This window comes from Podarcis gaigeae (genome assembly GCF_964106915.1).
Source record: "Podarcis gaigeae genome assembly, chromosome: 18".
NCBI classification, from domain to species: Eukaryota; Metazoa; Chordata; class Lepidosauria; order Squamata; family Lacertidae; genus Podarcis; species Podarcis gaigeae.
This window is the reverse complement of record NC_139696.1, coordinates 10,464,603-10,480,940: the sequence shown is the minus strand read 5'-3', so window position 1 is coordinate 10,480,940 and position 16,338 is coordinate 10,464,603. Positions and strand designations below refer to the sequence as shown.

The window sequence follows — 16,338 nt, the reverse complement described above, 5'->3', positions numbered from 1 at the left end:
TTTGTTCCTCCCCTCTCCCCCAGGTGTCCAGTCAGCCGCCGTGAACGTCATCTGTGAGCTGGCCAGGCGCAACCCGAAAAACTACCTTTCCCTTGCTCCGCTCTTTTTTAAGCTGATGACGTCGTCCACCAACAACTGGGTCCTCATTAAAATTATCAAGCTGGCAAGTACAGGCGGCTTCCTTCGCTCGTAGTGTGAAGACACACACTCTTGTCACTTAAGAGGTGAAGAGTTGATGCGAAACAGAGAGGAAAGGAGCAGGCACAGCAGGCAGCCTGCTTAATTGGTTTGTGCGGGGAGGTGGCGGCAAAGTGTCTGACTCAGGCTGCAAAGGATTCTGGGAGAGGCTGAAGTGTGAACAAGAGTGTGCAGGGAAGCTGCCGTATACTCTGTTGCGGCACGGATTTTATTTATTTACAAGTGACTCCAGTTGCATTACGGGTTTGGAGCACCTGGGCATCCTCTTCAGGCTCTGGAGAGGGTCTCCTTGTGAGCCGGAGGAGCAGCAGGGCTTTGTTGAGGCTTCCCATCGGGGCATCTGTTCAGCCCCTGTGAGGGCAGGATGCCTGACTACATGGGCCCCTTTTGGCCTCATCCTTCAGGATTGCTCCTATGTTCAGTTTTCAAAAGGGATCAGGAAAATTAATGGAGGAGAAGGCTGTCAAAAGCAGAGGGAAAAGCGGACACAACAACTCTCCCCAGTGTAAATTGGGCTACATTCAGTTTCACGCATTGCGACAGGGCAAAAAGAACTCAAGGAGGGTGTGGTCTGGGGAGAAGCGCACACACACACCCCCGCAAAGGCTGGCAGGCTGGCTGGATTAATTAGTTAATTGCTTCCCATCTGACGGGATTGCCCCAGCCACTCTGGGCGGCTTCCAACAAATTGAAAACATCAAGCGCAGTAAAGCATCAAACATGAAAAACTTCCCTATACCGGGCTGCCTTCAAGTCTTCCAAAAGCCAGATAGTTTATTTCCTTGACATCTAGCGGCAGGGTGCAACTACAAAGAAGGCCCTCTGCCTGGGTTCATGCATCCTCACGTCTTGCAGTGAGGGAACCGCTAGAAGGCCCTCGGAGCTGGACCTGAGTGTCCGGGCTGAACAATGGGGGTGAAGACGCTCCTTCAGGCCCTGCAGGATAGCTGTTGTCATCCGGCCATTCAAACATTCTCTCTCCTTTCTTACTGCAGTTTGGTGCTCTCACTCCTTTGGAACCCAGGCTAGGGAAGAAGCTCATTGAACCCCTCACCAACCTCATCCACAGGTGAGTGAGTCAGTTCTTTGGTGGTGCTAGTCCTTAACGCCGTTTGCACAAAGCACCTCTCGCGCCTCAGCTGCTGATATCCAAGAATCCCAGCCCCTCGCCTTTGTGTTTCCACTCAAGCACGCACTTCTGCTTCTGGGACAGGGTTGCCAGGACACTCTTCACCCCATAACCAGCCTCCTGTCACCATTGGGGGGGGCGGGGTCTTGTAAAAAGTGCAGCACGCCCTCTCCACCTTCGCCAAGGGAGCACCCCATCCATTTTTTAAAAGGACATGTAGATCCCGTGCGAAGTGTTCCACTTAACCCTCCTTTCTCTCCCCAAACAGCCAGCGTGCCCTCTTCCAATTCCCCAAAGGGGGTAGAGTTCATGGCAGCCCCACCAAAGATAAAAAACTAGTCCTTCTCCAAGAAATGCGCCCAAGTGGACAGTATGTATACTTCAAAGCAAACACAAACCCACCCCCCCAAAACTCCACCACCCCCGTGCTCTGGTCTCCTCCCTCTCTTCTTCACCCTAATTCTGCTGTAGTTGAGTAGCTGTTGGGGCCAGGGGTGGGGGTCGGGTGGGGGGCACCTGTGCAGGCAAAAAAAGAAAAAAAGGTCACCTGGCTTTATTGGGAGGTCAGGGGATTGGCAGTTGAGCAGCCACACCCACTTGTCAAACTCTGCCCACATGTGCTGGGGTAAGGATCCAGTTTCCCACCCCTGCCCTAGAAGTTGAAACAGAGCAAGGTGTATAACCCAACAATAGAACATGGTTTCAGATTGTAGTTTGTTGGCGGTAGAAACACCATAGTTAAGCACATGAACGCACACCAAGCCATATTTTACTAAACTGTAGCTGCACAAACCACGGTTTAGCATTAGGTGGGAATCAAGACATGGTTTTATACCATGGACAATTTAATGTCTCAGCATTCTCTATGTTGCGTAAACCTAATCTCTGCTGTTCACTTGCTGCCTGCAGAACGGCGTCTGAAATGGGTGCCAGTTCTGCAACATGGATTAGATCAGGGGTTCCCAAATGTGAAAGAAGCAATTAAAGACCAGACCAGCATCTAGCACAGCTGATAAATCATTCTGCAGTCCAGCAAGCCCCCTCGACCCTTTTCAAGTGGGGCAGGGAGTTTGGGAACCACTTAATTAGGTGGTGCTGCTGTTGTCTATTTTTTAAAAAACGAGAAGTGTGTATCTCTAGCTAGTGCCATTTTCACTGGGTGGACCCTAGCCCAGGGGCTGCTCTGCGGGATGCAGTCCTGGAAGAGGGGGGAGAGTTGCCACCTGGGATGTTGACGCAGCAGCAGTGGAGGGGTGTTTTTTTTTGTTTTTGTTCTGTTTTTGCTTTTGTGTTCCTCCAACTTCTCGCACCTCACGGCGATCCCATTCCTCTCACAAACGTGCAAAGCTGCATAAATCCCCACGTGGTCCCCACTTCTGGATTCTCCTTAGATGCGGCCAATTTGGGTGGCGATTGGTACCAGGCCTTTGGAGCTTGCCCATCTCCCTCCCCCCGCCCACTCCTCTAGGGTAGATTGGCTCCTCCCCTGTCAGCACTATGATCCCACCCCATTAAAATAGCCACCTTCCAGCAGGAACCAGAAGAGGGCGCTCTGCCTCTGTTTGTATGTCGCTCTAGGCCTTTCTCCTTAGCTCTGTGGAAAGCGTGTTGTGGCTCTTCATCCCTTGCATTCTCCCTCCCTCACCTCTCTATGGTTTGGGGCGGGTTGTCTGTGTTGTGGATCTTGCAAATCCAGCGGTCAGAACACCTTTGCACTTCCTGAAACAGGCAGCCCATGTGCTGACCTGGGGAAGCAACCAGAGTGAACTGACCTTCATCCAGGGTTTTTGTTCGACCCAGTTGACAAAACACGGGGTATATTGATTTCTAAATCCTGATATTTAAACCTGAACAGGCATGCAGGCTGATTGCTTGATTGCTTGTGCGAGTTTGAAAAGTGTTGGTCCCCAAAATGGCAACCGTTTGGCTTCCAGTAATATAGATCTGCAAAGATCTGCACTGTCTGGTGGGCAGATTCAAGGGGACACATAAAACTCATCCACAACTCGGAGCTACTTCATTAGAAGGACTGGCCTTGCCCCATCGTGTTCCCACTGCTTTGGTCTGCAGAACTGACTCTTTTTTCCAGGGCAGCACCATGTTCGTTCCACGTTCTAATCTTTTAGCAAGATTCTCTGCCTTCTGTTCTCTGCCTTCATTCTATGATGCTTAAAAGTGTTTCATCCTGACATGTAGTCATTACACATTTTGGCTGTTTACATTCTTAATTTGTATTTTGCTAGTTTTATCATGTCTGTGGATTTTATAGCTAGTCTTTAAGTGGCATACCATATTTTTCCATCTATAAGATGCCCCCATGTATAAGACGCCCCCTAATTTTTGACATTTTAAAGGGAAAAAACCCTAGTCTTATACACGGAAAAATACGGTACGTGTTTTGCTAAATAATGAACCTGTAATATTGGAAGCTGGGGAATACGGGGTGTTAACAGGAGGGGTTGCACCTCTAGTGGGGGCACATCATGTTCCTTCTGGGGTGTAGGTCCACCTTTGGTCCCCACCCTGTACTCTGCTCTCACCCGTGGCTCCTGAAAGCTGTCAGAAATGCAACAGCGGGTGCAATCCCTGAAATGGCTTTGACTGGCCGGCTGAACCAGGTGAGGGGAGCCGATGGGTCTCAAACCCTTGGTGAGTTAGGAACTTCCCCTCCATGTGAAGATAGGCTCCAGTGAAGGGAGTGGACGAGACCAAGGGCAGGTCCAACGGTCAAGATGTCAGTTTCGCAAAGTGGCTCACAGTAAACAACAATAACTGGCTCAGGACCGCAATACTGTACATTGAGTGCTGCCTCTCCCTATATAAAACAACCCATTCACGAGAACGGGGTCTTCTCTGAGTGGCTCCCTGTTTGTGGAACGCTCTCCCCAGGGAGGTTCGCTTGGTCCCTTCATTATACACCTTTAGGCGCCAGGCAAAAACACTCCTCTTCTCCCAGGCCTTTGGCTGATTAATATTCTACAGCCTTTTAAATGTGTTTGTGAGAAGGGGGAGGGCATTACTGTTTTGTTGTTTTGTTTTACTTATTTTCATGTTTTTATCCTGTATTTTTATTCTGTGACCTGCCCTGAGATCTTACGATGAAGGGCGGTATACCAATCTGATAAATAATAGAACAACACAAATGCAACATAAACCATTGGAATACTTAACTTAAATCATCAGCAAAACAGTCACTATTAACAAAAGAACTTTTTAAAAGAGCTAAACAGCAGCCACAACAAAAAAGTCGTAATCTATGATTCGCAAAGCGCTGCAGCACTCATAATCCGCCAAACAATGCTAACAGCATTAGCAAACCAGCGGCCGAAATCACACTAAGCCCTGCTGAATTTGTGCACTCCCATGACTCGCGACCTTCCACTTAGTTCATCACATGCACTTAATGCTCATGGGGCAGCAACTCCTATCTGAAGGCTGCTAGGACTGGAGTGCGGGTGGAAAAAGCCATTGCCTTGATGGTCCTAAAGTCGTGCGCTGCCTCCAAACACAGAGGTAAAACCTGGTCAGCCGGCTAGTGGACACCCATAGCCTTTCTCCTCCATGAATGTGCAATGTTGCAATACTTTTCTGCGAGCTTTCCATAGTGCAATAACTCTCTCTTTCCCCCCTCTCAGCACTTCCGCCATGTCGCTGCTTTACGAATGTGTGAACACAGTGATTGCAGGTAAGGAAAGGCATTGCCAAGCGCGCCATTATTGTTTACCCCTCCTGACTTGCGTGTTTTGCACCGTACCGATTTAAACTCCCTTTTCTCCGCCCTCCTTCCTCCAGTGTTGATCTCTCTCTCCTCGGGGATGCCCAACCACAGTGCCAGCATCCAGGTACAGTCCCATCTTGGCCTGCCAGCCCTCGCGGCGGCAGCTGAAATTTTGCTGGAGCGCAGAGGGCTTTCCTTGATTGCAGAGGGAGGTGGAAGGTGTCATCCTCTCCGCCTCTTGCAAAAAAACAAACAAACTTGTGTGTCATTTCTTTACAGCTCTGTGTTCAGAAGCTAAGGATACTGATAGAAGATTCGGACCAGAACTGTAAGTCTCGGGCCGGGGGGGGGGGGGGTTGGGGGAGGTCATTGGCACCAAGGGAAAGGGAGGGGGTACCCTTAAAATCCTGCTAAATACTAACATAATAATAATAATTTATTATTTGTACCCCGCCCATCTGGCTGGGTTTCCCCAGCCACACTGGGCGGCTTCCATAGAAACCAAAAATACACTAAAATATCACACATTAAAAACTTCCCTGAACAGGGCTGCCTTAAGATGTCTTCTGAATGTCAGGTAGTTATTTATCGCTTTGAAATCTGCTGGGAGGGCGTTCCACAGGGCGGGCGCCACTACCGAGAAGGCCCTCTGCCTGGTTCGCTGTAGCTTTGCTTCTCGCAATGAGGGAACCGCCAGAAGGCCCTCGGCGCTGGACCTCAGCATCCGGGCAGAACGCTGGGGGTGGAGATGCTCCTTCAGGTATACTGGGCCAAGGCCATTTAGGGCTTTAAAGGTCAACACCAGCACTTTGAATTGTGCTCGGAAACATACTGGGAGCCAATGTAGGTCTTTCAAGACCGGTGTAATGTGGTCTTGGCGGCCGCCCCCAGTCATCAGTCTAGCTGCCGCATTCTGGATTAGTTGTAGTTTCCAAGTCACCTTCAAAGGTAGCCCCACGTAGAGCGCATTGCAGTAGTCTAAGCGGGAGATAACTAGAGCTTGCACCACTCTGGTGAGACAGTCCGCGGGCAGGTAGGGTCTCAGCCTGCGTACCAGCTGAAGTTGGTAGACACTGCCCTGGATACAGAATTGACCTGCGCCTCCATGGACAGCTGTGAGTCCAAAATGACTCCCAGGCTGCGCACCTGGTCCTTCAGGGATACCGTTACCCTATTCAGGACCAGGGAGTCCCCCACACTTGCCCGCCTCCTGTCCCCCCAAAACAGTACTTCTGTCTTGTCAGGATTCAACTTCAATCCATTAGCCGCCATCCATCTCCAATCGCCTCCAGACACTCACACAGGACCTTCACCGCCTTCACTGGTTCTGATTTGAAAGAGAGGTAGAGCTGGGTATCAATATGAGTGAGCAGTTGCATCTGACTTAGTCATTTTATGATTATGATTGATTGATTGATTGAATTGATATACCACCCTATACCCAGAGGTCTCAGGGCAGCTCACAAAATAAAATCAAAATATGAAACCACAAAATACATAATCAAAATAAAAACAACAATCCAATAAACCCCCCCCCCAAAAAAAACCCCCACATTTAAAAAGGGCATAGGATATCAATCAAATCAACCAAAGGCCTGGTTAAAGGGAATGTTTTTGCCTGGCGCCTAAAGGTATATAATGAAGGCACCAGGCGAACATCCCTGGGGAGAGCAGACGGGGAGCCACGGCAGAGAAGGCCCCGTTCTCGTGTTGCCTCCCTCCGGACCTCTCAAGGAGGGGGCACACGAAGGAGGGCCTCAGAAGATGATCTCAGGGTCCGGGTAGGTTCATAAGGAAAGAGGCAGTCCTTGAGGTATTGCAGTCCTGAGCCATTTAAGTCTTTACAGGTCTGTTGAAATCCACTGGGCTTTCCCAACTTGAGTCTGTTGATTTCGTGGAATCTACTCTTGAGTGCAGCTCAGCTTCCCTGGCCTCCACCACCGCCCCTGGAAATCTTATTTGGCCTTTGTGTGTGTTTGTGTCTCCTCCTCTCCACTTAGTGAAATATCTGGGGCTACTGGCGATGTCCAAGATCCTGAAAACCCACCCCAAATCGGTCCAGTCCCACAAGGATCTCATCCTGCAGTGCTTGGATGATAAAGACGAGTCCATCCGCCTCCGGGCCTTGGATCTTCTCTACGGGATGGTACGTTCACCTGCCGCCGCAACATCACAGAGAAGAGGTCTTATCTTTTAGAAATATACCCTAAAACCCTTAGGAGCACTGCAGCAAGAACACCATCCTGGGAGGCAGGAGGGAGATCAAGCTGGGGAAGGTTCATGGCTCATTGGTAGGGTTCCTGCTTTGCATGCAGAAGGTTCTGGCTCAATTTCTGACCACTCCTAGGTAGGACTGGGCGAGAGCCCCTTCTGGAACCCCAGAGAGCTCCTGCCGGTCAGTGTCAACAGTACTGAGTTAGATGGGGCCAACAGTCTTGACTCAGCGTAGGGCAGCTTCCTGCATTCCTAAAGCAAACCATGCTTCGTGGGGTGACAGATGTTGCATCTCAAAAGCAATAGAAGGCAGTTGTAGAGTTGGAAGGGACCTGCATCTTCATCCAGCTCAGCCCCCTGCAGTACAGGAATCGGGCCTCAGGAACCCCTGGCAGATGGCCACTCAGCCTCTGCTTAAAAGCCTCCAAGGAAGGAGAGTCCACCCCCTTTATACTGTTGAACTTCTTAATGTTTCATTAGATTATCTTTTCTTGCCATCTGAATCCATTGTCTGGGGTCCTCCCCAGCAGAGCAGCAGAAGACAAGCTGGCTCCACCTTCCATTGAGATATTTGAAGCTGGCCATCTTCCCACCTCTCAGTTCTCTTCTTTAGCCAAAACATCCCCAACTCCTTCAGTTGCTCCTCAAAAGGCTTGGTTTCCAGGCCCTTCATCATCTTGGTTGCCAGTGATGTGCAGATTAGGGGGACTAGGCTATGTTCCCAGTTAATTGTTCATGTATGAAAGCCCTGGATGCTTCTGCCCGACTTAGGGAGGCGCGATGGTCATGCATGTCAGCATGTTGGGACATCACAACCCGATGCTCACACCCACACCCAAATCGCCCTTTCAAGCTGGCATCATTGTTCCCCGACAAAAAACTTCACTCCGCTGTTGGTCGCCCTCCTCTTAACACGTTCCATCTTGTCAATATCCCCTTTAATGATTTGCCCCTTCCTCCCCACCAACCGGCCTCTATAACTTCAGGTGTCCAAGAAGAACTTGATGGAGATTGTGAAGAAGCTGATGATCCACGTGGACAAGGCGGAAGGGACAACCTACAGGGATGAGCTGCTGACCAAAATCATTGACATATGTAGCCAGTCCAATTACCAATACATCACCAATTTCGAATGGTCAGTATTTCTGTTTACCTACAGGGCTTCGCACATTTCATCTAATACATGGTCCTCTATTTCATATATTTCCATTTTCTTCTCGTTGCTCAAGTTTCAAATCCTGCCGGCGATTTGATTATGATATTCTTCCATAAATTGCCCATTGTATTGACCTCTTGTTTTCACTGTTAGCCTTGCCAGTTCCACATAGTCCGTTAATTTTAAGAGCCGTTCTTCTTTCTCTGGACTTTTCTTTCCAGTTCTGCTTGTAAAGTGGTACCTCCGGCTAAGAATTTAATTCGTTCTGGAGGTCTGTTCTTAACCTGAAGCACCACTTTAGCTAATGGGGCCTCCTGCTGCCGCCGCTCCGTCAGAGCACGATTTCTATTCTCAACCTGAAGCAAAGTTCTTAACCTGAAACACTATTTCTAGGTTAGCAGAGTCTGTAACCTGAAGCGTATGTAACCTGAAGCATATGTAACCTGAGGTACCACTGTATAAGCTTCTGTCTGCTGTTTCTTGCATGCATAAATAAGTTAATCATCTTCTTTGTGGCCTTTGACCCAATTATCCATAGGAGAAAAGCATCAGGTTGGGGGGGGGGGGAATAACCAGTTTAAATATCTTTTTCATTTCATTTCGTTTTTATTACTTTGTTTTTTAAGGAAAAAGCCATAGCTCAGTGGTAGAGCAATCCACCTTGCGTACAGCAGGTCTCAGATCCCGTCCCCAGCAACTCCCGTTAGGTCTGAACTAGAAACCCTGGAGAGACACTTTCAATCACTGTAGACCAGGGCTTCCCAAACTTGGTTCTCCAGCTGTTTTTGGTCTACAACTCCCATCATCCCTAGCCGAAGAACCAAGTTTGGGAAACCCTGCCAAAGACTGTCCTGAGCTTGAGGGACCCAATAGTCTGACTCGGTCTAAGGCCCCTTCCTGTGTTCTCGTGATCCAGGTACATCAGCATCCTGGTGGAGCTGACCCGCCTGGAGGGGACCCGCCACGGCCACCTTATCGCCTCCCAGATGCTTGACGTGGCCATTCGCGTCAAGGCCATCCGCAAGTTCGCCGTCTCCCAGATGGCCATGCTGTTGGACAACGCCCACCTCCTGGCCAGCAACACCCAGCGCAACGGGATCTGCGAGGTCTTGTACGCCGCAGCCTGGATCTGCGGGGAGTTCTCCGAGTAAGTTCCCAGCTGCACGGTGGCATCTGTCACGCAGGAGCTCCCAAGCGGTAGCCTGCAGACAACCAGTGGGCCTGCATGATGGGAGTCAAGAAAGTGACAGGTTTCCCAGCCCTTCTCTAAGAAGGCAGTGTTTGCGTTGGGGTGCATGAGATGAAGAAGTGCCTCTATTGAGAAGAGGCATTCGCTCCTGAGTGGGGAATGCCTCCTCTTAGACCACGGATGAGGAACATCTCTCAGGGCCCTCCCAGATGTTGCTAGTCTCCAACAACCAACATGACCAGTTGCCAACATCTGTAAAGACATGGTGCCGGTATCACCTGTGTGGGGAGGTAGTTCCTTGCCCTTGGGGCCACCACCACAAAGGCTGCCTCACGAACCACCAGGGAGGCCTCGCAGCTGGGAGAGGGCCCAGTTCTCCCCTTGCTCCCTCTTGTGGTTTCCTCGCTTTCCCTCCTGGAAGGAGGATTTGGGACACCCCGCCTCTAAGCACCTTCTCCCCCCCTCCTCAGGCACCTTGAGGAGCCTCACCAGACCCTGGAAGCCATGCTGCGGCCCAAGGTCACCACGCTGCCCGGCCACATCCAGGCTGTGTACGTCCAAAACATGGTGAAATTGTACGCCGCAATCCTGCAACAGAAGGAACAGGCTGGCGAGAAGGAGGTTGCGCAGGAGGCGACGCAGATGATGATAGAGCGGCTGCCGCAGTTTGTGCAGAGTGCGGACCTCGAGGTCCAGGAAAGGGTAAGCAAAAATCCTCCCAAGATCCCATCTCTCTCTCTTTTCACATTATCATTTTCTATTAAATTTCTAAAATTTCACAATTAGACAATTAGAATCAATTGCATTGATTCATAAATTGCTTTCCCATCCCCAACTTCACAGTGTTTTTGTTCAAAGCTTTTTCTTTTTCATTTTTGTTCAAATTAAAGTTTTCACAATAAAATAAGATTATATCTAGAACAAATGAAGTCAGAAATATCGAAAAGGAAAGAGAAAAACGCAGCCCTTTTCATGCCCTTTTCTACTGTGATATATCAAACTCTCATCTATTGCAGAATCCCACTAATACAATTCCTGTATAGTTTTTCTGCTGCTCCTATCTCGAATCCTGCCCACAATTTCATTTGTGACTATAATACTTTTTCAAACAGTCCAAGAAAGGACTCCATTCTTCTGTAAAAAGCTCATCATTTTGATCTCTTAATATTGCTATCAGTTTTGCCATTTCTGCATAGCTTATTAATTTTAAAAACCACTCTTCTTCTAAAAACCACTTTTCTTCTATTCTTTTCTATGCAAATAATATTCTAGGTGTTGTTGTCACATACGTAAATAGCTTGGTCATCTTCAAAATGTCTGTCCCTATTATGCCTATAAGACAAGCTTCTGATCTTTTGGGAATAATCTATTTAAACATCATCTTCATTTCACTGTATATCATTTCCCAATAGCCTTTTACTTTTTTGCATGTCCACCACATATGAAAGAATGACCCTTCTGTCTACTTACTGTTCCCAGCACTTACCTGGCACATTTTTATACATTTTGGCTCATTTATTTGACATTAGGTACCACCTGTACTGTTGGTTTCTGCTTCCTTCACTGAGCAGCGAAGTGCTTGTCACAAGACAATGTTTACATTCCACAGTCAAGTGCTGTTGGGTTTTCTCACGGGAAAGGAGACTGGATGTGACGTACACTGGTTTCCTGTTTTTCACTGTTCTTTGCAGTTCAGTGTGATTCTCTCCGTGCTTTAGAGGAGAGAGGATGCCTTTCTCTGCTCCGGCAGAGGGAAATGTTTTTCTGTAAATTACCAGCTTTGAAGTGTAAATAAAGTAATATAGAGCATGTTGGCACGTATTTTTCATCATTCCGCTGTGCACTGGACACTGCTTATATCCAACATTTGGTTCCGGGCCCAGAAAAACGCAGTGTTTTGAGAATGGACTCCAGAAGTCGGGCTCCTGGCAAAGGAACAAAGGAGCAAAGAATTGGAGTGCCGGCAAAGGATCGGAATGCAGAGGGCCGGATCGGACGATATCTCTGCGCGTCAAGATGATTTGATGAGGTATGTGCTACAGCTCCGGGCAGCCTGCCAGCTTCTAATTAATGGCTTTATGGCTGGACTTTGAACTTTTATAGCCGGTTTTGCCGTGGCACAGGCAAAAGGCTAGAAGGATAAATTTTTCCTATGCTGGGGGAAATCGAAAGTAAAGCAGCTGCAGCAGTGTCGCAGCATGAATTTAAGACAGCAGAGAGAACTTTCACTTTTGAACTTGCCTTTGGAATGCGGTTTGAAGCAGCTGCAGATAAGCAAAGCAGTTAAGCAGAAAGGCACAGGTTCACAAAGCAGAGGCTGTTTTTGAATTTGCTTTTGGATTGAAGCAGCTGTACACAGACACAGCTTGTATAAAGCAGCCTGATTTAAAGCAGCAGAGATGACGCAGAAGGCTAATGCCAGAGTCATGATGGCTAGCTGCAGAAGGCTGGATGAGGCAAGTGGGGGATTTGATACCACTGATCAGCCAAATGCTCAACTCACAGTAGCCAGTGATACTGCCATGATTCAGAATGAAGCAGACCGCCAGGGTGATAGCTGCATGGGCAAGGGGGAGTCTTCACAGACGTCATCCCATAGTGCAGTGGAACCACCAGATGGCGCCAAAGCTTTGAAGGCAGTGAAATGCTACACGTGTGGACGTCTAGGCCATATGAAGAGGGAATGCAGATATCCCAGGGCCAAGACAGAGCAGCTCAGCGAAAGCTCATCGCGTGGAAAAGGCAAAGGCAAAGGTCCGGTGTCCAGGACAACGCAGCACAAGGCAATGGTCTCACGCTTCACTCCAAAGGTTGCAGAGGTCCAGAAGACGTCTAGATCTTTCTTCGTTGTTGATTCAGCGGCGACCCACCACATGTGCAACGATAAGCGACTGTTCGTGTCTTTTACACCGCAGGAAGGTGCGATTCACCAGGCGGATGACCACACAATTCCCAGTAAAGGCTACGGAACTGTTGTTTTTCACAGTTTGGACTTATCGATACAGGATGTGCTTTATGTGCCAGATGCCAAGCATAATCTGCTCAGCGTTGGACAGCTGAATGAGCGGAAAATTGACGTTTCCTTTAAGAACAAAAGGTGCATCATCACAAAGAAAAATGATTATGTATTGCATGCTGAATATGTTGATCGTTTGTATGTTTTGTATTTTGATGATGTTGTGCAGGATGACACTTGTTGCATTGCAGGTTCTAACAAAAGTTTGCATGCAGAATGTATTCATGATTTTCATCGAAAATTTGGTCATTTGCATTTTGAGGCAGTATCTAAAATGCCTGCCTTGGTTGAAGGTATGACTATTAAACCCTGCAGGTACCACATGAAGTGCAAGGCATGCGCAGCAAACAAGGTAAAAATGGCTGCGAAAGGTAAGGTGTCTAGTAGGCAAGCTACAGAACCATACCAGGTGGTTCATGCTGATTTGGTTGGACCACTAGCGCCCTCTTTGGGTGGAAACAGGTACTTCATGGTTCTCATTGATGCATTTTCCAGGTATATTTATGTGTACAATCTCAAGCAGAAATCAGAGGCTTTTCCAAGGTTCAAGGAATTCTGTGCTTGGTTGGAAAATGTGCATGGTAAGAAGGTAAAGACTCTTTTCAGTGATCGCGGGGGAGAATTCACTTCTCAGCAGTTTGAAGCTTTTCTGACTGAGAAAGGAATTCAACACGATTTGTCTAGTCCTCGCTCGCCATGGCAGAATGGACTTGCGGAACGAGCAAATCAGACATTGCTTCAAGGGTTAAAAACCTTGCTGCATGATGCCAATCTTCCAGAGAGTTATTGGGCCGAAGCTCTCTCATGTTTCACTTACAGTTATAATCGCAGGTTATCTTCAGCGATTGGTTGTACCCCCTATGAGAAGATGTTTGGCAAGAAGCCATACATCAAACACATGAAAATTTTTGGTTCTGACATGTGGGTTCACTCACCACAAAGCTCCAAGTTAGACAAGCGTGGATTGCATGGTATCTTTCTAGGTTATCAGAAAGGGTCTTACAGAATAATGATGACTGACTCTAAGACAATTAAGCTCACAAGAAGTGTTGAGTACAATGCCAAGTGGGGGGAGAATGTGGGAATTTTCCAATGTTATCCTGATGACAGTGATGAGACTGAGGATAGTCAAAAGCAACCGCAACAACCCACACCCACTGATGAAGGTTCTGATTCTGAGTCTGAAACTGAATCGGGTGATTCAGAGGATTTCAAGAGTGCGAAAGCCTCTATGCGACCCTCTGAAAGCTCTGATCAAGAATTAGAGGAACCATTGTTCACAATAGGTCACTTTTCTCCTAAGAAGGAAGAGGAGAGTGTTGAAGACTTAAGGCTAATTCGCAGGTCACAGAGAGCAACAAAAGGCAGACCTCCAAAGAGATTTGCTGATGAGTTTGCTAAGATAGCAGTAACAGCTGTTAAAAGCTCCAAGAAGGTGTTTGAACCTTCAAGTTTCCAAGAAATCCAGGATTTGGATTCAAAGGAAGCTGAGCCATGGATAAATGCCATGAAGGCTGAGCTTGATTCCTTGGAAAGGAACAAAACATGGGATCTTGTTCCAGTAGTTCCAGGAATGAAACTGCTTGGAAGCAAATGGGTCTTCAAAGCGAAGACAGATCAAAATGGCAAGATAGTCAGACACAAAGCCAGATTGGTAGCCAGAGGTTTTGCACAGGTACCAGGTGAAGACTATCACGAGACCTACTCACCCACCGTGAGGTATGAGAGCATTAGGCTTATGCTCAAGCTAGCTGCAGAGGAGAATCTACACATTAGTCACCATGATGTGAATACAGCTTTTCTGTACGGATCTCTAGATGAATCACTTTATATGCTTCCACCTGATGGCGTACAGGTAAAACAGGGATTTGTTTGTGCTCTGAAGAAGTCCCTTTATGGTCTCAAACAAAGTGCACGGTGTTGGCACACAAAACTCACTGAAGTATTGTTTTCTCTAGGTTTTAAGCAAGGGAAAGCTGATCCATGTGTATTTGTCAAAGAGGAGGGGCAAAAGAAACTGTATTGTTTGTTTTATGTTGATGATCTTTTATTCTTTTGGAAGGATGTCACAATGTACAATAATGCCCTAGCTCAACTGAAAGAGCACTTTGACATGAAAGATCTTGGTGAGGTAAACAACTACCTATCTCTGGAAATAGAGAGAGATCAAGATGGTAACATTCTAGTACACCAGTCACGTAAAATTGCTGATGTGTTAAGCAAACTAAACCTGATGGATGCTAACCCTGTAGACACACCGATGACAACAGGTTATCAGGTAGATGACACTGGAGAAGCATTTTCTGATACTACACTGTACAGAAGTGTGCTAGGCAAGCTAAACTTCATTGCCAGATGTTCAAGACCTGACATTGCTGTTAGCTGTAATTTGCTAAGCAGACAAGTCAACAATCCTACTGTTAAGGATTGGAAAGCTCTGAAACGCATAGCGCGGTATTTGAAAGGCACTATGCATTACAGACTGAGATTTAACAATCAGAAGTCTGGTGGTCTTGAGATATTTGCAGATGCAAGTTTTGGAAGTGACACTACAGACAGGAAAAGTACGTCTGGAGTTTGCTATAAGTACAATCAGGGTCTATTTGATTGGTCATGCAAGAAGCAAACAACAGTTAGCTTAAGTACTTGTGAAGCTGAACTGAATGCACTGTCTTATTCACTTAAGGATTGTGAATGGTTGTTACAATTGTGCAAAGACATGAAAATTCCTGTCAAATGTCCAATCCAGGTTTACCAGGACAACAAAGCATGTTTGGCTTTGCTGAATTCTGAAGGTTGTAAGCAAAGCACGAAGCACTTGCAATTGAAGTTGCAACATGCTAGGGAACGTATTCAAAAGGGACTCGTAACGGTGTCCTATATGCCAGGTAATAAAATTCCTGCTGATGTATTGTCCAAGATTGTATCAAGGGATCAACACTGTACCTATGTGCAGAAGTTGGGTTTGTACTGATATTGTACGAACACGCTGCCCAGTGATGTTCACAGAAAGGGGGAGGATGTTGGTTTCTGCTTCCTTCACTGAGCAGCGAAGTGCTTGTCACAAGACAATGTTTACATTCCACAGTCAAGTGCTGTTGGGTTTTCTCACGGGAAAGGAGACTGGATGTGACGTACACTGGTTTCCTGTTTTTCACTGTTCTTTGCAGTTCAGTGTGATTCTCTCCGTGCTTTAGAGGAGAGAGGATGCCTTTCTCTGCTCCGGCAGAGGGAAATGTTTTTCTGTAAATTACCAGCTTTGAAGTGTAAATAAAGTAATATAGAGCATGTTGGCACGTATTTTTCATCATTCCGCTGTGCACTGGACACTGCTTATATCCAACAGGCTTATATGCCTATAAGACAAGCTTCTGATCTTTTGGGAATAATCTATTTAAACATCATCTTCATTTCACTGTATATCATTTCCCAATAGCCTTTTACTTTTTTGCATGTCCACCACATATGAAAGAATGACCCTTCTGTCTACTTACTGTTCCCAGCACTTACCTGGCACATTTTTATACATTTTGGCTCATTTATTTGACATTAGGTACCACCTGTACAACATTTTAACCCTCTGGCTAAAATCAGTGTTTCCCAAACTTGGGTCTCCAGCTGTTTTCAGACTACAGTTCCCACCATTCCCAACCACTGGTCTTGCTAGCTAGGAATGATGGGAGTTGTAGTCCAAAAACAGCCAGAGACTCAAGTCTGG

The 16,338-nt window shown here is 47.2% G+C and overlaps 1 protein-coding gene across 3 annotated transcripts in view; it reads left to right on the top strand.

The window, feature by feature from the left end:
• AP3D1 (adaptor related protein complex 3 subunit delta 1) overlaps positions 1-16,338 on the top strand; it is a 51,965-nt gene that overhangs the window by 17,433 nt on the left and 18,194 nt on the right. For all 3 annotated transcript variants that reach the window (XM_083720203.1, XM_083720205.1, XM_083720204.1), the window contains exons 7-15: positions 24-163; positions 1,194-1,267; positions 4,963-5,012; positions 5,120-5,169; positions 5,325-5,373; positions 7,046-7,191; positions 8,246-8,394; positions 9,332-9,562; positions 10,075-10,306. In XM_083720203.1, coding sequence (XP_083576329.1) covers positions 24-163; positions 1,194-1,267; positions 4,963-5,012; positions 5,120-5,169; positions 5,325-5,373; positions 7,046-7,191; positions 8,246-8,394; positions 9,332-9,562; positions 10,075-10,306 — 1,121 coding nt within the window. The remainder of the gene's footprint in view (positions 1-23; positions 164-1,193; positions 1,268-4,962; positions 5,013-5,119; positions 5,170-5,324; positions 5,374-7,045; positions 7,192-8,245; positions 8,395-9,331; positions 9,563-10,074; positions 10,307-16,338) is intronic.